Source organism: Mauremys reevesii, linkage group 3 (genome assembly GCF_016161935.1).
Source record: "Mauremys reevesii isolate NIE-2019 linkage group 3, ASM1616193v1, whole genome shotgun sequence".
In the NCBI taxonomy this organism is placed as follows: Eukaryota; Metazoa; Chordata; order Testudines; family Geoemydidae; genus Mauremys; species Mauremys reevesii.
Genome location: NC_052625.1, coordinates 92,402,815 through 92,429,747, shown reverse-complemented (window position 1 = coordinate 92,429,747; position 26,933 = coordinate 92,402,815). Strand labels below are relative to the sequence as shown.

Below are 26,933 nucleotides of genomic sequence, written 5' to 3'. Positions count from 1 at the left end.
GGGCTCAATTTTCAGCAACATTAGATTTAAGTTTTCTCCTAATAATTTTGTTTTCTTACCATCAACTGCCTCTGAACACGCTGATTCTTCTCTGCTTCAGTAGTGCGTTCCTCTTCATTGCGATCATCCAAGATGCCTTCACTTGAGAACTCGGCACTGTAGCCTGAATATTCTGTTCCTTCCTCATGCAAGTTATCATGGACATGGTAATTCACTGGCTCATAGACAGGGGCTGGCGGTGGAGGTGGGGCAGTCATTACCAAATGCAGCTCTTCTTTTGTCTTCACTAGGTCATCTTGGGCTTCCTTGGCCTTTAAAGTGGAAACAAAAAAAAAAATGAGCACAAAAGCAGATATGAGAAGTGTATTTAAACCCAGCTCAATGAACACACTGTAGCACCCAAAGGGGAAGGGACAGAAAGAAAAGGGCATGTTAGAGTGGTTGGATATTTGCTAACCAGAAGACAATTCTTTCAATGTACTTTCTGCATGGTGAGATTTAAAAAAAATTTTTTGATTAGGATTGTGGATGAGGCCAGTATAATTTCACTAAGCAAGAGTCTTCCTCCAACATAGAATGATGCCTGAAGAACTACTAGTATGGTAGGGGAATGTGGAATCCATATTTATAACATACTACTTGTCAAATAAAAAGAAGTTGTTGGTCAGCCTTAGCTGGGAAGTCCATACAATGAGAAATGAGAAATTACATTCCTAAATTGCGGGACTTTAAAGAGGTGTGTAAATTGCAAGAAATTGGGCTTCTTGCTTACTAAAACCAGTTCTTCCCTCCTCAGGGCTAGCTATGGTCTTGTGGGAAAACTGAACTCAGCTTCCAGCAAATGTAGAAGGGGGGGGGGAGGGGGAGGCTGTAATTCCGTGGCAAGATTCACAGTAGCTGAAAAAAATGGAAAACTGTTGGTAAGACTTTGGGCAGTTTTCAATGAAGTTTTGAAATATCCAGAGTATCCCCAGCCAGCCCTAAACTCTTGGATTGCTATCAGATCTCTAATCAGTGTTTAAAAAATGCTAAGAACACACATTTTCCTCTACATAATAATTATTCTTGAACAAAATGCTGCAGGGTTGTTTTCCTAGAGGTGCGAAATAGCAAAGACAAAATAGAAAACTAAAGAGTGAGAAAATGTTTTCCAGATATAGTGTTTAACTTATGTTGGCACATAAACAACACTACACACTTAAGGATCTTCCAGATTTGCTCTCACTTCTGCTGCATTCCATTATGAATACTTCAGTCCCCCATGGCAAGACAAAAGAAGGCACTTTCCAATAGCACAAACTTATTGGGACCACTACATTAGTGCTGTTACACTTACTTTGTCCGTTTCTCTCTCCTTCATTCAACAGTTTCATACACAAATATGTGTATCCTAAGATGCCCAAATACATTACGATCATGACTCTGTAGTTAAGATTGCATTCTAAGTTGTTATATAGCTCACTGGTTGGAGTTTTGAGAAGAGTCAGATTTGTTGGAGGAGGGAGATTACACATCACACTTTGGGTTGGAAGTTAATAGCTACATTCATAAATTCAGCATTTCCATTAGGGCTTTACTAAAGAGTCTCTTCTGTGGTGTTATACAAGGCTAAGCAAATGAATTAGTAAAATGTACCAAAGTTTAAAGCTCTGGATCAATTTAGGAAAGTAGAGAAACTCACCCTGTGTTGCCATTCTTCAACCTCATTCTCTTTACGCTTCCTTGCTTCTTCCAGAAGAGCAATCTTGGCTGTATATTCTGCGAGCTCTGTAGCCTATTGAATAGCAAGGCTAGAATTATACTTGGAGCTCTTTCAATAATGCGTTTGTGAATGAGAAACATGACCCAAATGTTACATGAATAGATTCCTCCACTGTGATAAAGACTCCATTAAGTTATGGGCAATTTGCACTTATTTGGTAGATCATTTGAAAAGTTTCCCAGTCAAAACTGAGTCCACGATTATGCCACTGCAGTGCGGCCTCTGGCCTAATGGTTCATGTCCTTGTATCCAAGACTTCATTTAAAAATATACAGTAACAAGCCCACATTAACTGAAATATACAAATCAAGGCTTTATACATGAAGACTCAAAAAGCCTATGCTTCCTACCAGCTGTTCCTGGCTCTTCATCTGGTCAACAGTTTGCTTCTCCAGCTCTTCCTTGGCTTGGAGAGCAGCCAAGCGCTCGGCCTCCAGACGTTCAGCTTCCTTCTCTGCTCGCCTCCTCTCCTCCTCAAGCTGCCTGGCTTTTTGGATCTGATCTGAGAGCTCTGTAAAGGCACAGGAAAGCTGTAAGTCAATGGGTTTAACTAACCTCTTCACAAAATGGGTTTTGCATACAGGTGCAAATACTTCACTCCAGTCTTTTATCCACAAACTCCAACTTGGTTTATGAACAAGTCTAAATGCAGTTACCCGACACATCATACGCAAGACGTCCGTAGCTTATGTTTAGATAATATTCCCTTTCCAGAATGTAGGCACTGAGTCTAATTGTGGGTTTTACTCCATATTGAGGAAAACATGGCAACTCCAAAGTCTTAGAGTACCAGTTTATGGAGTAGGACTGGATTGCTGCTTCTGGTCCTCCATATTTCTCTACACATTGGAGGTAGGGAGGACAGACTCCAATTTCACTGATGTCTTGTTAATGAAGCATCAGGTGTCCTGGCAGGGGAGTTATGGGAGGGACCATTAAAAGCTACTTGAATGAGAAATATTTGAGTCAGTCACTGATGGAAGTGGCCATATTACACTTTCCTCCTATGGGAAAGCAAACATTCAGTTTTGAACCTCAGTTTCCAGACAAAAATAAAGGTCACTTGACATCTATTTTCTCTATACAATAGCTGGTGATCACTGCACTGAAAAGGAAAGATTTCACTGTCCCTGTATTTATACGTGCGCACAGACGCACTGGTAGAAGTCCGTTCTGTGCAGCAGATCAAAGTGTCACAAGATGGAAGCGTTTAGGAGAAGGGCAGCTATCAAGTAGAAGGGTAAAGCCCAGTATGTGGGATCACCTGTACCCTGCCTGCTGACCAGTGCAAACCCTTTACCTTTCTCAGCCTTCTTGGTCTTTATTTCGTACTCTTGCAGTCTCAGCATCAGCTCCTCTTTCTCCCTCAACATCTGCTCCTTCTCTTTTTCAATGGTCTCTCTCTTCTTCTTTTCACTTTCTAACTGTTGCCTGTTAGAGAGAAATAACATAAGTTTAGAATCTAGGAAGGTAGGAGTTTGCTTGCTCCACTGAACTGCATCCATGCTGCAGGAGGCCTGGGCATCTCTGTAGAAAGCTCAGTGAAAACTGCTGGTCAATGGCAGTCAAAAACTATGTTAAGGGTTCCTTTGGGGTAGGGACTGTCTTTGTTCTGTGTTTGTACAGCACCTAGTACAATGGGTCCTGGCCCATAACCAGGTAATACTACCACTACTACCAAGGAATGGGATAAGTTATATACTTTCCATCTTTCTTTTCCAAGTCAATGCTACATCCTACCCAGGAGCACTGTGTTGAGTGTTGGATACCCCACTGCATAAAGAAGGATTCACAGACAGTTGACAAAAACAATCAGATGCAGTGTAGTTGTACCTGTGTCTGTCTCAGGATATTAGAGACACAAGGTGGGTGAGAGAGACAAGCTTTCGAGGACCTGAAGAAGAGCTCTGGGTAAGTTTGAAGGCTTGTTTCACCAACAGAAGATGGTCCAACAACAGATCTCTCCCACCTTGTCTCTCTAAAAAATGATCAAAGGCATGTAAATATTTCCAGATGGAGAACCATTGAGAAGATTGGTACCATTTAGTGTAGAGCAGAGTTAAACAAAAGACCTGCTAGAAGTAACAGGCATAGGCAAATCACGTTCCTATATATCCTCTCATAATATAAGATAAAAGACAGCAAATTTAAAAACTGGACAGAAGGGAACACTTTTCCTACAAGACAACCAACCGGCAGACCTACTTGCCTCTAGTAATCATTGAGGCCAAGATTTAAGCAGAATTCAAGGAAAGGATTAGAAATCCATGTGGATAAGAAGAATACCTACAGTTACATTAGATACACAAAGACTTTAATGGATATAAATACTCATGCTCTAGGACATAAGCCAACAAATGGCATTAGGAGGAAATTTGTCTATGGGTAAGTTATTCTCTAACTGCCACTATGTAGTTTCTTGTACTTTCCTCACAAATATCTGGTACTGACCGCTGTCAGATAGGATACTGGCATGTGGACTTCATGTCTGAGCCAGTCTGGCAAGTCCTACGTTCTTTTGAATTGTTTCTTCTCCCTTTAGTCAATACCCCCTCTATTATCAGTTAGAATCCAGGGCCAGATACTCCCCTCTGGCTAAGGTGGGATGAGGGCAGTAGCCCTCAGTGTCTGAATAGTTCACCTCCTGCTTTGGTGCAACCCCACCCTATTGGCTCCAGTTCAGCTGTCTCACAACTGAAATGCTTAATCCTGCCAATTTGCTTCCATTCAGGTCACCCACATTTCCCCTGAACTCTCCCCCTCCTCTGTCCAGTTCAGCTCACCTTTCCAACTGTTTCTGGTGTTTCTCCTCACGGGCCTGGGCTTTCATCTGTTGGACCTCAATGGTGTCAGGCTTCCTGCGGCGCATGTACAGCTCATGGTTACCCATGCACAGCTGCAGGATCCTCTTGTTAATTCTTAGACGAGGTGCATAAAACACAAAGTCCTAGGGAAGAGAGGCAGAACAATGGAATTCAGTCCCTGAGGCAGTGGTTTCCTATGGAAGGAGATAAAGCATTTCTAACTTATTGTAGGCAGACCAATCACATGGCCACTGTCCTACTGCAATCCAAAGACATGCACAGGCATTTATATATGAATAGCAGCTGCATTTTCAATTATGTATTCCCAGTGATTGTAACAACACTCCCATAAATACCTCAATTCAAGAGTGACGGTAGTACAGAAGGAGCTTCCTGAGATTTGAAGCACTTGGAAAGTCAATCAGATTTTTTGGGAGGATATCTAAGCAGCCATGTAACCCACCCACCTCTATTCATTAGTCAAGATATGACAGTGTGTGATTACTGTTATTCATTAGTATACAAAGTGGGCAAGGAGGTCTTATGAATGGAAATAAGACTTAAGGAGGCCTGAAGCGTAATAGTATATGATTAATATTAAAAAATACCACAAGGATTTACAGTCTTAGGTCATATCACTGATCCTTCTAATTCAGTGTCTTAGAACCTGCTACTATCTCTTTCTTCAGATAAAGATGAAAAATTGTCAGCACCCTCAGCCAATTGTACCAAGAGATACTTTTCAGGGAGTCGGGATGATTCAGGAGGAAGGGATGGTTAGACGGATGAGAAGACAGATTCCCTCCCGCCCCTTGAAGGTGATTAAGTTTTACACTCTGAAGCAAGATATGTAGCATCTTTATCTTAGTAATATTTGTAGCTATGCAAGCTATGTCACAGAAAGTCTCCAGTACCGGAGAGTCCAGCCACAATAGTTGTATCAATATTTGTTGGGAATCCCAGCAATGGTATCTCTACATAGGTGCAAAATATAGAACATGGCTGAGTGTAGGTACACTCTAATGGAACCACCACTTTGACAAATGACTGTCCATAGCCACTTCTGAAGTGGCCACTGAGAGACTGCCACCATCAAGCATTCATGCAGCCCTTCCTCCTAGATGATGGGGGGGGGGGGGGAGAGAGAAGGAGAGGAGAAACACCTTAATTCCTTCTGCTAGAATGAAGATGGGAGACTCCTCATTCCTTTTGCTACTGAGCCAAAAATAACTTTGGGAGTTTTTATAGGAGCAAGATTTCTGCATTCATGACATCTGCATTGTCATCTTTGCCTCTTGGTGCCATTTTTAAGAAGATTTGCGCTGTGATCAGAGCTCTGAGCATTAGTGAGCTACTCTATCACCCTCCCCAGCTGCCAACACCACACGAGTAATGCTTTGGGTATTGGGTTACATGCAGCACTGATAACCAACAGAGTTAACTCAGAAACCTTCCCCTGTTCTTTATCAACCAGCATCAAAACAATCCATTTATTAGAACAAAATTCATTCTCCCTGTAGGTGAAGTAAACAGGTAAAAGTAAATTCTTCAGTAAGGCTATGCCCAAAGCCATAGAATTCTTCATCTGTTACTGAGCCAGATAGCTTTAAGTATATGAACTATTATAGATTCAGTAAGACTTTGAACTCAAGAAACACTCATTATTCAATAAATAAAGCATTGCATTTCTGCTATTACAGCATGCTTTGCATAGGGTGATAAGACAGACCAACAGATAAAATGACAAGTGTTTGAACAACAAGTCGCCTGGGAAATGCACTAATCCCTTAGAAATGCCCTCCCTGGAGTGTCTCATAGTTCACATGAGACGGAATTGTCACAAGAAGAGAGAGTCAGAGCTGTGCATTTACAGAGAATGGGTCTCAGACATCAATGACTGCCACTCCACACATTTCAATTACACCTGGAGTTCAGAAGGTATTTTGGATCTATGACTAACACTGGAAGTGACTCCAGAAATAATGAAAAATGCTCCTAACTCCAAATTCAGTGAGAACCTGCTGGCAAGGATAAGTTCTCTCCAGCACATGCCCTCCATTATGATTCTGTTCACATACCAACTCTGAAGGATGCAGACTTTGCAGTCAACCAAGGTGGTTGGTTTAGTTTTTCTAATTATTCAGATCACAATGTTTTTGGCATGCTTGATACGGTCTACAGCTGTAAATTATTAATTATGCTTCCACTTATGGAAACAGTTCAAAAAAAGCCAAACAGCTATGTGCACTGTATGCAGGTATGGCCTCCATCTCTAAGCAATGTCTAACTCCAAGAAGATAAATACTAAAGGCATGGATGGGAGCCCACGTTTGTCATCTATAGCCTTGTAACTAAGGGAGAAAGAATTCATGTAAGAACACAGGAGTTTTGCAGTGAACATAATAATCAGAGGCACAGAAGAGCTCAGGCCCACCCTACCCTGGCTTGAGATGAAGATGTGCATTCTAACTTGGTATGCTGATACCCCCAGCAAAATCTTCCGTCTCTATTCAGTATCAGTGGCACATTGACTCAAAAAGAATCTCCACAGCACTAGGTGCCTCAGGAGTCAGACTCTGTTCCTAGTAAACTTGAAGCCATGTCAACGTAAAGAGAAAAAACGGCAATCCTATTTTTACTTTGGGGATTCTACTGGTAGGTACCCAGGGCTGGGTTGTTATTTTTGTTGGTTTGTTTTTAAAGCTTGCCCTTGGAAACTCAAAACTTGTATCCAGAAAAAAAAAGACTTTTGCTTCTCTTTTTTGTAGCAAAGTTTGAATACAAGAAGCATCTAGAGCATACAAGGCACTCCAAACCGAATGGAACAGACATAAAAGGTGTTTTCAGTAGTAACAGCTTCACTGTATTAGTCTCCTGCAAGTTTCCATTTTAAATGCATTCAGATTTGCAGCTGGAGAGTGGGTGGAAAGCAGTGTCCATGAATCACAAACAGGAGATTAACATTTTGTACTCAGCATGAAGTATGGCTGAGATCACAAAGGGGCTTTCCTACCAAGGAGTCCAGCATGTACAGGGAGGTGAACCTTTACAGTGGGGCAGTGTTTTGGTGGTTGCCATGAATTACATTATAAAACAGACTTGTTTCTAAGAAAAGGATGGATTTCACACCGACAGTTTTTCAATATTCTGCTGTTCGTTATTTAAACAGTTGGTTGAGTCACTTGCTTTTAACTCCATAGCTACAAATTTTCTCAAAAAGCCCTACCAAAACCAAACTAACTGTTTCTAAAAGCGGCGTTTTCCCCACGCCGTATGTTAATAGATGCACGAGCATGCCCTTTTCTCAATGCCTTTTTCTCCTGCTCCAACAGCTGACAGGACTCTCGGAACACACCTCACCTATTCCTGTTACTACACTCTTCATGGTTTGATAACTGATAGTGATATCGGTAAATTCACTACAGTTACCTGGGAAAACATGCTCATAGTGTATTTTAAACACACAGGTACTGTATTTAAATTACCTCTTTTCAGGTATTCATGTCCTTGCTTCTCCATACCCTAAAAAGTCTACAAGCTCATTTAAGAGACTCTGCTCCTTTCTTGGAATCAGAATTGCAATGCAAATTGCCCCCTAAATCTGTCTCCAAACAATTGTGAAGTTTCAGAAGTCAAAATATGCAATAATCTGGTGCGTGATGTGCACTTTTGGAGTGACACGCTCCTGAGACCCTTAGTAAGAATGCTGTGCATGTTCAGTTTTAGAGTAGCATCACAAGAAGCCTTTAATAGAAAAACAATTATCCAGCAACTCCAGGGTGTTCTGAGAAGTGAGAGAGAAGCCCTGGGAGAACTTTTTTTTTTTTTTTAAACAGCTCAAAAGTTATTTGTCTATGAAGACGTAACTCAGACATCACCTTTCAAAGTACCTCAGGTATGAGTGCGAGATATAATTGTAGAGAATATTTTTTTTTGATGGGGGCAGTGGTGAGTGGTTTGGATGGTGGTATAGACTCAGACTTTAAAGGTCAGAAGGGACCATTATGATCATCTAGTCTGACCTCCTGCACAATTCAGGCCACAGAATCTCACCCACCCACTCCTGTAACAAACCCCTAACCTATGTCTGAGTTACTGAAGTCCTCAAATTGTGGTTTGAAGACCTCAAGCTGCAGAGAATCCTCCAGCAAGTGACCTGTTCCCCATGCTGCAGAGGAAGGCGAAAAACCTCCAGGGCCTCTGCCAATCTGCCCTGGAGGAAAATTCCTTCCCGACCCCAAATATGGCGATCAGTTAAACCCTGAGCATGTGGGCAAGACTCACCAGCCAGCACCCAGGAAAGAATGTGGGATATAGCAAGACAAAGAAGGTTTCTATAATCCTGAAGTGCTGTTTTGCACTCCAACCCCCTTAGAACATAACGTAAGAACGGCCATACTGGGTCAAACAAAAGATCCATCTAGCCCAGTATCACGTCTTCTGACTGCAGCCAGTGCCAGATGTTTCAGAGGGAATGAACAGAACGGGGCAGTTACAGTGATCCATCCCATCATCCAGTCCCAGCTTCTGGCAGTCAACAGTTTAGGGACACCCAGAGTATGGAGTTGTATCCCTGACCATCTTGGCTAATAGCCATTGATGGACCTATCCTCCATGAACTTATCCAATTTTTTTTTGAACCCAGTAATACTTTTAGACTTCACAACATCCCCTGGCAACAAGTTCCATAGGTTGACTGCGCATTGTGTGAAAAAATACTTCCTTATATCAGTTTTAAACTGGTGACCCATTAATTTAATTGGGTGACCCCTGGTTCTTGTGTTTCATGAAGGGGTAAATAACACTTCCCTATTCACCTGCTCCACACCATTTGTGATTTTATAGACCTTTATCAGATTTCTCCCTTAGTCGTCTCTTTTCTAAGATGAACAGTTTCAGTCAGCTGCTGCTTGGGTGCTCCCCAGGGCCAGTGCTGCTTAGGGCCGCCCGAGCAGCAGCTGGTCCCGGGGTCAGCCGTACCAGCTGCTGCAGAAGTCACAGAGGTCGTGGAAAGTTACGGAATCTGACTTCGCAACCTCCATGACAGAACTGGGGGGAGGGATAGCTCAGTGGTTTGAGCATTGGCCTGCTAAACCCAGGGTTGTGAGTTCAATCCTTGAGGGGGCCACTTGGGGATCTGGGGCAAACATTGGTCCTACTAGTGAAGGCAGGGGGCTGGACTCAATGACCTTTCAAGGTACCTTTCAAGGTCCCTTCCAGTTCTAGGAGATTGTTTTTTATAATAGGAGATATACCAAACACAAAAAACTGCAGCCTTAGTTATAGGCAGAAATGTTTGATGAATACTCTGTGGTAGTATATACTGTTTCTGATGCAATGAGCAAGTTTTTATAAGGAGTACAAGAACTGTATTTTATGGCATGGAGATGAAAAGTATTTAACAACTAAACATGATATGCAAGAGTTCATTCTAGATATACTTACAGGTGCCTTCTTGTCAATAGGTTTTATAACGAACTTTTTGTCATTGAAAGAGATGTTTCTGATTTCACTCCAGGGGAAGCCAATCTTTGGGGTCAATCTGAAAACAAATATCAGAGGGGTAGCCGTGTTAGTCTGGATCTGTAAAAGCAACAAAGAATCCTGTGGCACCTTATAGACTAACAGACGTTCTTGCATCTGAAGAAGTGGGTATTCACCCACGAAAGCTCATGCTGCAGAACGTCTGAAAACAAAGACAGGTTTTAAAAGAAGCCAAGATACAAACAAAAACAACAAGATGTGTGATTAATTGATCTTCTTTCCAGAATTTGAAACAATGTGCCATTACTTCACTCCTTTGCAGAGAGGCCCTGAGCCATGTGCTCTAAAACAGACTAGACAACTTGAAATACTAAATAAAACATGAGAAAAACATCTGCTCCTGCCCATGGGAAGATATGTCCCCCAACACCCCTTATCAAATTCAGCGGCTCTCCCTTTCCTAATTCAAAGTAACCAGCCTAGTGACATTGTGGCCATTAAATGTAAGAGTATGTGCTTGAATTTCAGAAGTGCTCAGTCCCCACAGCTCCATTTGACTAGTGCAGGATCTGTTGCATTCTCAGCACATTTGAATGCCAGGCTCCTTTACTTAGGTATCTAACTATGCTTTTAGGCACCAGTTGTTAAAAAAAAGGCCAAGATTTAAGTGTAATACTTCTCCCCCCCCTTGCACTGAAGTATATAGGGCCCTTCCAAAACTATTAACAAACACTGTCTGGCATGATACAGACTCAGAAGTTTACATCTATTTTCTGACTAATAAAATGTACAATGGAACGTATTTTTAATCTTTTAAGGCCCATGTTCTGTGAAGTATCCTTATATCCTTATTCAGGTCAGCACTTAAGCAAGTGGCTAAGTCCCATGATCATATGCTTAAAGAAGATTTTCTGAATTGGGGCCTAAATCCATAGCATGCTCATTAGAGACAGTTAAGGGAAGCAGATCTCTCTTACATTTCTTCCCCTCCTCCAGATTATTGGAGAGACTGGAGACAAAAAGCTCTGTTTCGTTCTTGCATGAAACCTGCACAAGGGACTTTGCCCAAAAGTCATACAGCAGAACTTTAAACCATGGGCTCTCTCATATGCTAACAGTCCTATGTAGTTCTTTGCCATTGGAAAACAGACCTGCAGTTAAAGCACAAACTGGTGGGCTAAAAGTCAATTTTAAACAAACAAAAATTCCTCCCAGTAATACAAAGACTTCAGATTATTCAAACAAAAAAGTCCATATCTTAACTTTTCACTATGCCAACTACTTTTTGAATTTCTGAGCTTGAAAAAATAAGATAAATCAAAAGAGAAATTACTAAATCTAATTGGTTTCTAGTCCATTTCATTTTTAGGTTCTCTTATACCTGCCCAATACTGCCACATCTGTGTTCAGACACTGTTGGGGTACATGCAGTTGTTTTTAAAAACCAGTTTTCATTAGCATTTGAAAAAAAATTATTTTTGCAGTCTAAATTTTGAGCCAAAATCTGCTCAGTAGGGAAAGAAAAGGCCAGTGTAAAATCCTCTTTAGCTAGATGAAGTGACAAGCACAAGTTTAATTTCTCTGTTCTAATTAAAATATAGAATAGGCAGATTCCATCTTGACAATTTAATGAAGCAAAGTGGAAGTGAAGCAATTAAGCTTGCAAAATTCCAGTGCTTGCTCACAAAGGACAGCAGATTCTTACAAGTTCTATAGCACACGGGCGGGGGGGGGGGAGGGGAGGGGAGAGGAGGGGTGGCGGTGCACATGGCTGTGCATGCAGTAATCCATCATTAAGACAGCAAACAGTTTCAATGACTGAATGGAGATATCGAAGTACCAAAAGGAATGTCTAACAAACATTTAAAAACCCCTTTAGTGTATTAGATATATTTAATGTTTTAACAACTCCAGGTTACTACTTCTAATAACTCGAGTTTCTTCAAGATTATAAGCACTATACACGGGGAAGGGAGGAAAAGAAGAGGCCCAGAGAACAAGAGCTTGCAACTTAAGGCAAATTCATCCAAGCCTTGTATCAAATGGTGGAAGCTACCTACCATTTAAACACAGGATTGTAGAAACACTGGGCCCAAGCCTACTTCCCAGCACCAACCTTTAAATCAGTGCAAAAATAAAATGAACACCTATTAAAATGTAGCATTTCTGAACCTTTATTCTGTGTGCCTACGCACCTGTGTGTGCACGCACACCCGTGTGTTACACACAGTAATTTGCTTGCCTAGGTTTTGATTTGGCCATAACTGCTCCAGTCGCCAATATATTCTATTAAATGAGCTAACACTAGCATGCAGTATTACAGTACACTTGAGGTGGCACTGATACCTTGTTGAATAAATTCCAGATGTAGTACTGTATAATGGTAGTCTTCTCTCTCCCCCACCCCACATTTTAAATACTGTAGTAGAAATCAAGTTGGGGGGGGGAGGGACTGGTATTCACCCTTAAATATAGGTACTGACATATCCAGATTTGAACACCTCAAAATTCAGGGAGTGCTGCCCCCGTTGGGCAGCTTTCTTGCAGCTCCAGAACCCCAATGCTGCAAGGTGTGCCCAACTGAAGGTGTTTTTGGGCCCCACCAAAAATTATACAAACCTGCCGCCTATGAGCACAGATTCCTGTATTTAATGAGTAGTAATGTCTTACTCAACGGTAAACAAAACATTTGCAAAATTTCCCCCAACCTCCCCCATCCCAATCCCAAAGCTCTGCCAGTGCATCCAGTCCTGATTTATGTACATCACTGTTTTTCCTAATCCTGACATTATGTGCTCAAAAGATCCAATTGCGTAGTAGCAAAAAAGCTGAACAAAACAAATCATTTGGCCTAACTTTTCTTTTTGGTTCTGTAAGTTTTTCTACATAATTCTTTCAGGAGGTCACGGCTACATACTGCCTGGTTATGCAGCTCGAAAAACCTGTTTGTGTGACCATGGTTACACAGCGAAACCAGTCATTCAAGAAATAAAGAAAGGTAGTTTCACTCATGTAATATCTCATGTGACACTCCTTGTTTTCTGGGTGACGGCACACATTAAACACAGCAAAGAGAAATGCATTCTTTTCCTCTGCAGTCCTAACAGGAGCCCCAAACAGTTCCCATTAATGCTACATCTCAACTGTCATTTTAGACCCAGACTTACTCTCCATCCCCTACGATCCTGTTGCTATCCTTTTATTATTAGGATTTATATTAGAAATTCAGAGAAATGGAGCTTAAGTCACTGACGCAGAATCCTTTATTTCAAACTTCCTCGTATTTCACCGCACTTTGGGCCTGTGCTTCATTTTTTAAGAATCCAGCAAAGCGAGATACATACAAACAGGACTCATTTCCTTTTAAACTTTATTCTTCTTTAATCTTCAGTCTACTTCTTCCTGCTTCTCAGCCTTCTTTTCCCCTCTCATACTCCATTATTAGCGAGCGCACAACTACTGAAAGGATTGGTTGCAACTACAGACACACTAAAAGAATTTACTCTAATTAGCTCTTATATTATTGGAAACTGTGTTTAACACTCAACCCTGAAAAAGGCAGTTCCTGGGAGTGCATAATGAGAATCTGGTCTATAGATTCTTACACTGCAACCACTACTGTGGTGTCTGATCCCCTAACTTTGGGCAAGGTTGATATTTCCCTAAAATAATTCTTTAGGGCCTGATTTTACAGCTGTATACGGAAATGGAAGTTAACAGTGCTGGCAGTTTAATACCATGATTTCATGCACTACATTTAGAGAGCTGTTATAAACATAATTTCAAGTTTCCTACATGCTGGTGCATAGCCTAAGAGGAAAGCAGTCACATTGTGAGGGAAAGAAGAGACAAATCAGGATTCACGTAAAGTACAAGCCTCGCCCTGCCTCCCAACACAAACTTTACCCCGTGGCTATCCAAACTTAGGTGACATTCACCAAGCAAGTACTACACTTTACTAATTCAAAGTTCTTTGGGCTCCAGCAACAGTCTGTTGCCCTTTGGAGGGATCAGGCACGTGCGCACACACACTTACTTATCATCCTTTTCATAAATATTCAGGCCCAGTGCATCTACTCCCAGCCACAAGTCAGTTCCTTTCTTATTCTTGATTTCAAAGTAGTTGATTCCATACATCTCCAAGTCTTGGGCAATCTTTAGATATTCCAGCATTGCATTCTCTCTGGTTGAGGTGGGAAAAAAAAAGTAGTATAAATATATACATAAGATAACTAACTTCTTTGAAATTACAAGCCAAAGCTAGTGGAAGAAACATCTGTGCAAGTTGGAAAACAAGAGGAGTTGCTTCTGGGACAGACAGTTTGCTCCTAACTCCAGTTCTGATGCTTGGGCTCAGGAGAAGTCCTGAATGTGTTTTAGTTTATTATTGAATAGAATAAAATATTCCTGTTTAGTTAAACCCTAAATCATGATTTCTCAGTAAGTAGCACTCGTCTGTCATGGTGTGGAGTAGTGAACAACCAAACATGTGGACAATGTAAGAATGTAACACCAGACTCTCCATTCTACAAGCCTAACTGTATTTTGTTTTAAAGGCACTTTCAATAAGCGTTTGACATGAATGTTTTAGAAGGTTGTATCCATTCAATGAGGTCTTCTCCATGTGTGCCAGCATTCACGTCATCTTAACTTTACGAACACCAGAGCAGTCAATGCCGACCTACAGGTTTGTTAATTGGACTGGAAATGCATTGAGCTTGGCTGCAGTACACTTTATAAAACTGGTTTCCAATTCTACTGAATTTTCACATTATTCCATGCTGGACTGCAAAATAAGTGTTAGCTATTTCCCGATCCAATTACTTTGAGATTCCACTTTAAAAATACACAATAAAACTGCGTGCTTAAGGAGATTAACAGAACAAGTCAAGATGACCTAAATACAGCCCAACAGAGGTACTCACTTGAGCATTCCACCATGTTCAGCATGCCAGACCTGAATCCGTTCTTCCCACTGCTCTCTGGAAAGTTTGTGCTGGTCCATTACTCTAATACATGGAAGGAAGTTAGAAGTATTAGGTTACTTGTTCTGCTGCATATAGTTGCAATATTTAACTTTGCTATGCATTTATATTTATGTCACACTTTTCCCCCACTCTTGTGATCTGCAGATAAAGCTGTTTTAAGATTACTGCTGTAGCATTTCTGAACAAAACTGGTATCCCTCTACAGGAAGTGCATGTGTGTGCTGCTGAAATTAACCTCATGAAAAGCCTAAATGCCCCCCCCAGGAACAAAATGACTTTGGGAGAAGGACTAGTTCATGAAGTGGAACATAGATAATTGCCCATCTCTCCCCAGCAAGAACTCCTGGCCGTCATTGACCAAGGGCATGAAGGTAGAACACATGACCCCTTGACCAAGTGGAACAGTTTATGGAAAGAAAAATGCACACCACTGAGACAGTTGGAGGAGTGAGTTAAAAAGAGAAGTTAATTTCTGCAGCGGGAGAGTGTCTCTTTGGGATAATTTGATTTTAAAAATTAACAATGTGCAAACACAACTTCTCCAGGGGTAGGGATGTTCATAATGGCAATCTGCTGTTCCCCACTCAAAACCTGCTAACAGTTGCTAGTGATTAGACTTTGGGGGAGAGGGGGATCCAAACTAACTGAAAGAGGTGAAAATATTCCCTTATCTATTTTCTGATGAAAGGAAGTATTGAGTAGTGCTCTCCAGTCATGCACACGCAGCCTGGATGGAACAGAGAACAATGAGATGCAGAGGCTTTAACTTTTGAAGTGTCATGCCTTCTGATCATACCATTTTTTGAGGGAGTTCAAATAACTGGAATACACTGGAAGACTCAGGGCAGCTTTACCCTTTTATTTTAAAGCACTCACCGTTGAGGGATCAGGCGTTCTGAACTGAGGTACCCAGACTTGTGTGATTCTTTACTGTAGTCTCCAAATTTGGCTTGCACAGCATACGAGCCAAGAAGAACTGCTGTTTCAGGTGGGCAGTAGATCTCATCGCTGAGGATCCCTTCCTTCACTTGCAGGAAGAACAGCTTCTGGGTGATGTCCTGGATCAGCTCCTCAGACACATCTTCAGGGAAGAACTTGGCACGGAATTTGAACTGGAGGGGATTTTCCTTTTTGACTTCCTGAGCTGAGACCTGAGACAAAACAAAACACATAGACCCAAAAACTGAGCAGATGGCTAACTGACAATAGGAGATGTTTCTTTCACAAAGAAAAGGGTTTGGGGGGTGTTCTAGTACAAGTTTACAGACAAGATTACTTCAGGCATTTACTGTCAGTATGGCCCCAACTCTGCAACAAACTCCTGCACCAGCATGGGATCCCTTACAAATCCATGGGCACCTGTGTAAGTCCCAGGGTCCGCCCATGAGGCATTCATTGTAGGATCACTCCTACGATAGCACAAGGATTAATTTAATTAATTAAATTAATCCAAAGAGCAGCCTGTTTAGTTACAAGAAAAAAGGCAAAGACAGTATCCTAACATTCCCTTATCAACTCCTTTCACTAGATAGTGGGGACAAATGGATACTACTTCGAAGGGAAACATATGCCTCAGAAAAAAAACAGGAGTACTTGTGGCACCTTAAAGACTAACACATTTATTTAAGCATGAGCTTTCGTGAGCTACACAGCTTTCTTCTTATGCACAGAAAACATACACAGGGATATTTATACATACAGAGAACATGAAAAGGTGGAAGTATGCATACCAACAGGCAGAGTCTAATCAATTGAGATGAGCTATCTCTAAGGATAGGTTGTAAATCTTTGATGATGCGCTGGAGAGGTTTTAGTTGGGGGCTGTAGGTGATGGCTGTGGGTGTTCTTATTTTTTTTTTTTTTCTGTCCTGTAGTAGTGGCTTCTGGGTCTACTCTTCTGGCTCTGTCCCTGTCTGTGTGTTTCCATTCATCTATCCAAGAAGTGAGCTGCTGCTCAAAGCTCATGCTTAAAAAAATTTGTTAGTTAGTCTTTAAGGCCACAGTACTTTTTTTTTTTTTTACAGACTAACACGGATATGCCTCAGACTGATCTATACTCCATGCCAGATGGTTTTATTGCGGGGGAGAGCGGGGGGACAAGAAGGAAAATGAAGATCTGTTGGCATTTTAAGCAACAAACAGAAGACCATCCCAAACTATGGCCCATGGAACCGTGCGTGTTCCACGTGATCAGTCCACTGCTTCAAAGTGCTGGCTCTCCTCCTTACTCCCAGCTGCTAAACAGCATGAAAACGTGAATACTTTTTATGCATCTTATGTGGAAAAATACTCAAAAAAATTTGCTGTAGTTTCCATAAATGTCTCATGACTGAGAAGTGCACAGTCTGACCTACTGGAGAACCCAGCTACATGGACAATTTCCTGTTCCTATGCTGGGTTTATATAGAAGCAATGAACTGATCAGGGCCCCAGGCATTCTGTCAGAGACCAGGACTGGAGTCCTCTGTTAAGGTTCAGCTTCTATTCCAGCAACTGTTCGCTGGTCCCCAGATGGCAGGTTGGAATTTACTAGCTCTTAAGAGCCCAGTGGACCAGGGTTTAAGACCTGCAGCCCCTGATAATATGGGAGCAGAGACTTCCACAATAAACTCTGTATATTCAGGAACATAGGAATACAAGAAATGCCATACTGGGTCAGACTAGTGATCCGTTCAGCTCCTTGTCTGACAGTGACCAGCACCAGACACCCCCAGAGAAAGGCACAAGAAACTTCACAGTTGGCAGATGTGGGATAATCTGTCTGCTCACCAAGGGCTCATGTTAATCCCCAAGACATCTGAAAGCTACTGAACGAAGAGTACATTAAAATCACAGCATAACACTTTTTTAAAATCTAGAAATGAACCATCTATTCTAATGAGCCTGGCAACTAATTCTATACTAGCATGAAATATTAAGCACCATAAATTAGCAGGTTCCATTAAGAGAATAAAAATAGCTGCTTATTTTGTAGAAAGCCCGGATGTGCTGGGGCTAGACTCAAGGTACACCCTGATAAAGTGATTGCAAACAGCTCTATCACATGGCACCTTATAGACTAACAGACGTTCTGCAGCATGAGCTGCTTGTGTGATATGAACTCTTTTCAGATGCAAGTCTGAAAGCATGCTGCTGCAGCGCTTGTTCTCTAATAATGCTGCATTCTTCTTTTTGCTTTTTTAGAGAGAGAGATACACGGCTACCAGCTCTATCACATTTATATACCACAGACTGCCAATATGCATGCACAGGGATGAGAGTGAACCTCCAGTTTGCCAGACCATTGTTCACAGGATTCCTGCCACCCTAAGTCAGCTGGTTCTCTTAAAAAAAAAAAAAAGCCACAAACATGGAGCTGTAAGAAATTAACAGCAGCATCTACAGGACTGACATCAGCAATTGATATCACAGCATGACTCTTACCCAGAAGTTAGCCTCTTTTCAATAGTTAACCCAAAACAGCAAATACCTTTTTATCAAGTTTCAGCCAAGTCGGAAATCCTTTGTTGTCCATATACTGAAGACCAAAGTACCATACTTCACGCAAGCCTATTGTCTTAACCACCTGAAACAAAATAATAATAATAATAAAAAAAAAGAGTTAATATACCCGTAAAATGTAATTTGGACCATCAGCTCCCTCAGTTGAACCCCCACCCCGTCACATCTAATTCATGTTCTAACAGGCCTCCCTTCTTCCCATCCACCCAAGGTTGCCAGCTTCAGGACCTCCAGTTGCAGCCCCTGACTGCTGAGCTAGTCCATCCAAGAATCAGATCTCCCAGATAGGGAAGAAAACAGAAGCCTGGAAAAAAGGAGGTAACAGAGCATTAGCTGCATGTTTCAACTCCCAAAAAGGAGGGTGAGAACTGACTGATGGAAGGCACAACAGCAGCCCAACATGGTAGCATTTAATTTCAGAAAGGGTGACTACACAAAAATGAGGAAGTTAGTGAAACAGAAATTAAAAAGGTACAGTGCCAAAAGTGAAATCTCTGCAAGCTACCATAATAGAGGCTCAACTTAAAAGTATACCCCAAATTAAAAAAAAAAATAGTAAGAAAACCAAAAAAAGAGCCACCGGGGCTAAACAACAAAGTCAAAGAAGCAGCGAGAGGCAAAAAGGCATCCTTTAAGAAGTGGAAGTTAATTCCTAATTAGGAAAATAGAAAGGAGCATAAACTCTGGCAAGTGAAGTGTAAAAATATAATTAGGAAGGCCAAAAAAGAATTTGAAGAACAGCTAGCCAACGACTCAAAAAGTAATAAAAAATAAAAAAAAATTTTTTTTTTAAGTACATCAGAAGCAGGAAGCCTGCTAAACAACCAGTGGGGCCATGGGACGATCGAGATGCTAAAGGAGCACTCAAGGATGATATGGCCATTGTGGAGAAACTAAATGAATTATTTGCATCAGTCTTCACAGTTGAGGATGTGAGGGAGATTCCCAAACCTGAGCCATTCTTTTTAGGTGACAAATCTGAGGAACTGTCCCAGACTGAGGTGTCATTAGAGGAGGTTTTGGAACAAATTGATCAACTAAACAGTAATAAGTCACCAGGACCAGATGGTATTCACCCAAGAGTTCTGAAGGAACTCAAATGTGAAATTGCAGAACTACTAACTGTAGTTTGTAACCGATCATTTAAATCAGCTTTCGTACCAAATGACTGGAGGATAGCTAATGTGATGCCAATTTTTAAAGAGGGCCTCCAGAGGTGATCTCAGCAATTACAGGCCAGTACACCTGACTTCAGTACCAGACAAACTGGTTGAAACTATAGTAAAGAATAATATTGTTAGACACATAGATGAACATAATTTATTGGGAAATAGTCAGCATGGTTTTTGTAAAGGGAAATCATGCCTCACCAATCTAATAGAATTCTTTAAGGGGGTCAACAAGCATGTGGAAAAGGGGGAAATCCAGCGGATATAGTGTACTTAGATTTTCAACAAAAACAAAAAAAAACTTTTGACAAGGTCCCTCACCAAAGGCGCTTAAGCAAAGTAAACTGTCATGGGGTAAGAGGGAAGGTCCTTTCATAGATCGGTAACTGGTTAAAAGATGGGAAACAAACGGTAGGAATAAATGGTCAGTTTTCAGAATGAAAAGAGGTAAATAGTGGTGTCCCGCAGGGGTCTGTATAGAGACCAGTCCTATTCAACATATTCATAAATGATCTGTAAAAAGGGTGAGGTGGCAAATTTGCAGATGATACAAAACTACTCAAGATAGTTGAGTCCCGGGCAGACTGCGAAGAGCTATAAAAGGATCTCAGAAAACTGTGTGACTGGGCAATGAAGTGGCAGATGAAATTCAACGTTAATAAATGCAAAGTAATGCACACTGAAAAACATATTCCCAACTATACATATGAAATGATGGGGTCTAAATTAGCTGTTACCACTCAAGAAAGACTTTGGAGTCTTTGTGAATAGTTCCCTGAAAACATCCACTCAATGTACAGCAGCAGTCAAAAAAGCTAACAGAATGTGGTGAATCATTAAGAGAGAGAGAGATAATAAGACAGAAAGTATCATATTGCCTCTATATAAATCCATGGTACACCTACATCATGAACACTGCGTGCAGATGTGGTCGCCACATCTCCAAAAAAGATATCTTGCAATTGGAAAAGGTTCAGAAAAGGGCAACAAAAACTATTAGGGGTATGAACTGGCTGCCATATGAGGAGAGATTTATAAGACTGGGACTTTTCAGGCTTGGAAAAGAGATGACTAAGCAGGAATATGATAGAGGTCTATAAAATAATGACTGGTGTGAAGAAAGTAAATAAGGAAAGATTATTTGCTCCTTCTCATAACACAAGAACTAGGCGTCACCAAATGAAATTAATAGGCAGCAGGTTTAAAACAACAAAAGGAATTTTTCTCTCCACACAATGCACAGTCAACCCGTGGGACTCCTTGCCAGAGGATGTTGTACAGGCCAAGACTATAACAGGATTCAAAAAAGAACTAGATAAATTCATGGAGGATAGGTCCATCAATGGCTATTAGCCAGGATGGGCAGGGATGGCATCCTTAACATCTGTTTGCCAGAAGCTGGGAATGGGTGACGGGATGGATCACATGTTCTGCTCATTCCCTCTGGGGTACCTGGCATTGGCCACTGTCAGAAGACAGGATACTGGGCTATATGGACCTTGGTCTGACCCAATATGGCCATTCTTATGAACAAACCCTGTTTGAGGCGTGGAAAACCCCCACAAGAACTGTAGTAAGGTATATGGTTACTGAGAATGTTAGTGTACTCAAAACCATTTGACAGCAAAGAGTTTAGAAAATCCTTTATAATACATCAAAATAGTATATGAACCTCTCAAGGATCAAATTAGTGTTCTACTGTAACTGGTACCTTCTTAAAATCATGTAATCTATGAACTGCAGATATGCTTGTTTCTCTGGTCAAAAAAGGTGACACCACAAATGCCAGAAACAGATTTGAGATTTAGACTGGGACAGCATTTTATTTTCCTTCCCTTGTTTATGGTACTTGTGATGCCATTCAGGGCACAGAGGCCAAGGTGTTTGCGGCTCAGATTTCTCATGCATGTAGGAAGGTAGTTTCATTAATACTCCACTAATTGCATTTTTATAAAAGTGAAACTCATGCAAACATCTTGTTCAGAGTCCAAAAACTTCCTCTCCCCAGAGCACTTACCCAACCTTCACTCCACAGTTTGTTTTCCTTGAATTTAGTACCCAATGAGCCAGAAGCTGGCAGTTAGCATGTGAGAATGCCTTAAAAAAAACCCCAGCAACTATGTTGATTACCACTCTGGGGGGGTTACAGTTTCAATGGCCATGGCTGATTAGCGATAGACAATCTGTAAGTTACAGCAATGCACATGACTCAAGGGAAACTGGAATTCAATGGAGAGGTTACACAGAGGAATTACAAGCTAGATGCCCTACTTAAGAACATAAAGGTCATCTCACACACCTGTGGGGGCCATTTCCCACTCCTTTGAAGTGTACCTTTAAAAAAAAAAGAAGGCATATGCTCTTGCACAACTCAGAATGCCCTACTTTGGCTGGCTCATAAGTGAAACGCTAATTTTACTAAAAATAGATTTTAGGTCAAAACTAATCTTATGTTGTCATCAGAACATGGTAATAAAAACCAGGGGGTTTGGAAGGTGGTGGGTGGTAAGAGGAACACACCTCAACTAGCAACTGGTACTTGACTAAAATCCCTCCTCCTTCCCAGCTGCAGAATTGGTTTGTTCCATCACAAAAAGCCTGAGAGGTTCCTGAGGTCTAGGTATATTTTGGAGAGGGAAATTGAGCTTTACTCCAAACTCTCACGCAGGGAGATAATGGTGACAAGAATGCCAATGCTCATAATCCATTCTGCTGCACAAAGCCCAGTTCTCATGATTTTATGGCAAGTGTCATGATTTGAGGTTTTTATTAAGTCCCACCTGTTGCACTCCAGAAAAGTCTCAAGTTTAACTGAAAAATATATAGTTTTCTAGCCTGCATGGCTGCAGAAAAAAAGCTTAAAAAAAAATAACTTTGAAGACTTAAGGGCTCATTTCAGATTTTTAAATGCATTTAGGTGCCTAACTCCTATCTCAGTGGAAACTTAAACTTAAAAATCTGCTCCCAACAACCAGGGGCGGCTCCAGGCCCCAGCACGCCAAGTGCATGCTTGGGGCGGCAAGCCGCAGGGGGCGCTCTGCCGGCGCCGCGAGGGCAGTAGGCAGGCTGCCCTCAGCAGCTTGCCTGCGGAGGGTCCGCTGGTCCTGCGGCTTCAGCAGACCATTCGCAGGCAAGCCGCGGAAGGCAGCCTGCCTGCCGTGCTTGGGGCGGCAAAATTCCTAGAGCCGCCCCTGCCAGCAACGGAAGACAAAGTCGCCTTTTATTATATATATTTTTAATCTCATGAGTTTTGAGATTTGAATCAGGATTTGGCTGAGTGGGGATGGTAATACAGAAAACCTAGATCAAACCACAAAAATCCAGTAACTGGATACATGCATCAGCTCACCATTGAGACCTTTAGATACAACTTAAAAAAAAAAAAAAAACACACACCAAGTAAAGGGTGCTGAAGCAGCAAATTCTAGGGTCTCATATTTATTCCAGATGGAGTAAGATGCTTGGCAATCCTATGAAAGCCAACTAACAGCAGCATGCTAACTGAAAGGGGAAGATGAGAAAATAAGGCCACATACTAAAGCTATTTTATTGCCTACAACAGTGTCTCACTTCAGGGCCTAATCCTACTGCTCTTATCTGAGTGGTCTCTTAGCAAATACCATAGCAGCCAATAGGAACACTCCATGAGTTAGGCAAGCAGGGTTTGGCTCATTTTTGCAATGATGAAGGACTTAAGCCTTGTCCTCAGTGTAATTGACCCAGTTTAAGTTAAAATCATGTTCAATAGAACTATATTTGAATCTACTCTCCAGCAAGGTTAAAGGCCTTTTTAAATGAATTGTAAGTTCAAGGGTCATTTGGCTCTTTCCAGATCAAATAAAGCAATTGTACTACTCATTTAAAAAGTCAAGACACTACTTTAGCTGATAGCATACATCATTTAGTTTATTTGTAGGCAGGGGTAGTCAATAGGTGGATCATATGCCAAATCTGGACCATCAGATGCCTTTGAAAGGACCCAGAAATTGTAATTACTTATTTTTTTATTTTCTTCTCTGGAGTCTGGACCCTGACTAAAGCTTGATTAAGAAATTTGTAGCTTAACAAAAAATAATTGACTACCCCCTGTTGCAGGGGTAACCTAGTTCACCTTGACAAGCTATTACAAATGGTCTACTTGACAGATGCTGCTCCCTTACCTCTGGAGATTTTGAAATGTTAACTCCAGGCACCACAATCAAGATAGGTTTTCACAGATCACAAGAACGTGAAAATACTCTCACTCATATGCCATGATGGTCTGTGATTTTAACAAGTCATATAGAATTAACATTTGCTCACACTTTGCATAGGTACTTAAATTATGTGATGTGATATTTAAAAATAAGTAGATAGTACGTAGCTTTATAACTTAGTACTTTTAAGATTATTTCGTTTGTATTAAAGATATTGACTAGATGGGAGATCAGTCACTGATACAGATGGGACTAAGTTTTGGTTAACTGATGTTTGATCAGTGTGAATGTACAAACAGAATGACACAAACTGAACTAAGGATCTTCAGTTTAATCACAAAAATTGTTTGTTAATTAAGCCAGCAGTTCTCAAAGTAGGTGTTGCCTTCCAAAGTATATTCTCAGAAGTTGTTTAGAGGAGGTGAGTGTGCCACTAACTTGATCCCATTCCATTACCCATAAGTTACCGTGCAGAAACTAGTGGCTGTTTTTGAAAGATTGTAGGAATCCAGGATTGTGAAACTCCATGTACTGTAGGAAAAGTATGAAGACTGAGGGTACGTCTACACTACGGGATTATTCCGAATTTACATAAACCGGTTTAGTAAAACAGATTGTATAAAATCGAGTGCACGCGGCCACACTAAGCGCATTAATTCGGTGGTGTGCGTCCACGGTCCGAGGCTAGCGTTGATTTCTGGAGCGTTGCACTGTGGGTAGCTATTCCGTAGCTATCCCATAGTTCCCGCAGTCTCCCCCTCCCCTTGGAATTCTGGGTTGAGATCCCAGTGCCTGATGGGGCAAAAATCATTGTCGCGGGTGGTTCTGGGTAAATGTCGTCAGTCATTCCTTCCTCCGGGAAAGCAATGGCAGACAATCATTTCGCGCCCTTTTTCCCTGGATTTTCCTGGCAGACGCCATAGCGTGGCAACCATGGAGCCTGTTTTGCCTTTTGTCACTGTCACCGTATGTGTACTAGATGCTGCGGACAGAGGCGATTCAGCAGCGCTACACAGAAGCATTCATTTGCTTTTGCATGACAGCAGAGATGGTTAGCAGCCGTTCTGTACTGTCTACCATGCTATTGTAAATTGTAAATTGGCAATGAGATGAAGGTTACCAGTCGTATTGCACTATACCTTCTGCTGCTATCATAGGTGCCCCTGGCTGAGATCAGCCAGGGGCGCAAAAGACAAAAATGGGAATGACTCCCTGAGTCAATCCCTCCTTTATGGTATCTAAAAATAGAATCAGTCCTTCCTAGAATATGGGGCAAGTGTACTAGAGATCCAGTGTATCAGAGAACCAGAGAGCACAGCAGCTCTGTGTCAGATCCCGCAGGAATGATGAGCTGCATGCCATTCACAGGGGGTGCTCCTGCAACAACCCCACCTGTTGCTTCCCTCCTCCCACAGCCTTTCTGGGCTACCGTTGCAGTGTCCCCCCGTTTGTGTGCTGAAGTAATACAGAATGCAGGAATAAGAAATAGTGACTTGTTAGTGAAATAAAATGAGGGGAAGGCAGCCTCCAGCTGCTATGATAGTCCAGGCAGTACAGAATCTTTTCTTTACACATGAAGGGCGGGGGCTGATAGAGCTCAGCCCCCTGTTGCTACGATGAAGACGGTTACCAGCCGTTCTGTACCGTCTACTGGGAATGACTGGGAGGCCAGTCAGGAGTACTTATGGGATGATGACGAGGATGGATACCAGTCGAATTGCACTACACCGTCTGCCACAAGGCTGATGACGACGACAGATATCTGCCATAGTGTACCATCACCCACCAAGGAGGGGGGGCAAGGATGCTACAGTTCAGTGCCGCAGCATCGCGTCTACCAGCAGCATTCAGTACACATTGGGTGACATTTAAAAGAGTCAAGAGATGATTTTTTTCCCTTTTCCTTCCGGGGATGGGGGGGTGGGAGTACATTGACGAGCTATGCCCTGAACCACCGCGGACAATGTGTTTGACCGTACAGGCATTGGGAGCTCAGCCAAAAATACAAATGCTTTTCGGAGACTGCAGGAACTGTGGGATACCTTGAGTCCTCAGTCCCCCCTCCCTCCATGAGCGTCGATTTGATTCTTTGGCTTTCCGTTACGCTTGTCACGCAGCAGCGTGCCGAGTCCCTGCTATGGCGTCCATCTGGAGATTTTTTAAAAATGCTTTGGACTTTCGTCTTATGTAACGGAGCTGATAGAACAGATTTGCCTGCCCATACAGCGATCACATCCGTACGCTCCATGCTGGAGCTCTTTTTGGATTTTGATTTGGGACTGCATCGCCACCCGTGCTGATCGGAGCTCCACGCTGGACAAACAGGAAATTATATTCAAAAGTTCGCGGGGCTTTTCCTGTCTACCTGGCCACTGCATCCGAGTTCAGATTCCTGTCCAGAGCGGTCAGTGGTGCACTGTGGGATACCGTCCGGAGGCCAATACTGTCGATTTGCAGTCACACTAACCCTAATCCAATATGGTAATACCGATATTAGCGCTACTCCTCTCGTTAGGGAGGAGTACAGAAACCGGTTTAAAGAGCCCTTTATATCGATATAAAGGGCCTCTTTGTGTGGACGGGTGTGGCGTTAAATCGGTTTAACGCTCCTAAAACCGGTTTAAACGCGTAGTGTAGACCAGGCCTGAATACGAGCCTGATCTGAAAGGAAAGGGATTGGAACATTCATAGGCTTAACTATTTTATTAAAAAAAAACAACCCACACCTTCACACAAGCCAGTGAAGTAGTTCCTAATTAAAAAAGGTTCAGAGGTCTGCCATACACACAGTAAGTTTGAAAACAGAGTTTGCTAGTAATCCGCAGAGCTTGCACTACATGTATTAGAGCCTGCTCATGCAGATTTCAATCTTACTCTGCTGCTTTCAGGTACACTTAGATTTACATGCTTGTTTGGGCTTGTCTACATAGGGAAGTTGTTTTGAATAGTGGAATAAATAACTTAGTCTATCAGTTTCCCCCATATAGACAAACCCTTCACATTACTGCAAGCAGAAAACCAACTGATGT

At 41.8% G+C, this 26,933-nt stretch overlaps 1 protein-coding gene across 2 annotated transcripts in view; it reads right to left on the bottom strand.

Annotated features, from left to right (window-relative positions):
* EZR (ezrin) overlaps positions 1-26,933 on the bottom strand; it is a 78,959-nt gene that overhangs the window by 2,055 nt on the left and 49,971 nt on the right. For both annotated transcript variants that reach the window (XM_039530291.1, XM_039530292.1), the window contains exons 4-13: positions 18,508-18,603; positions 15,915-16,189; positions 14,976-15,059; positions 14,087-14,233; positions 10,012-10,108; positions 4,546-4,709; positions 3,063-3,193; positions 2,113-2,273; positions 1,682-1,774; positions 60-311 (exon numbers count right to left, since the gene is read on the bottom strand). In XM_039530291.1, the coding sequence (XP_039386225.1) occupies positions 60-311; positions 1,682-1,774; positions 2,113-2,273; positions 3,063-3,193; positions 4,546-4,709; positions 10,012-10,108; positions 14,087-14,233; positions 14,976-15,059; positions 15,915-16,189; positions 18,508-18,603 (1,500 nt within the window). The remainder of the gene's footprint in view (positions 1-59; positions 312-1,681; positions 1,775-2,112; positions 2,274-3,062; positions 3,194-4,545; positions 4,710-10,011; positions 10,109-14,086; positions 14,234-14,975; positions 15,060-15,914; positions 16,190-18,507; positions 18,604-26,933) is intronic.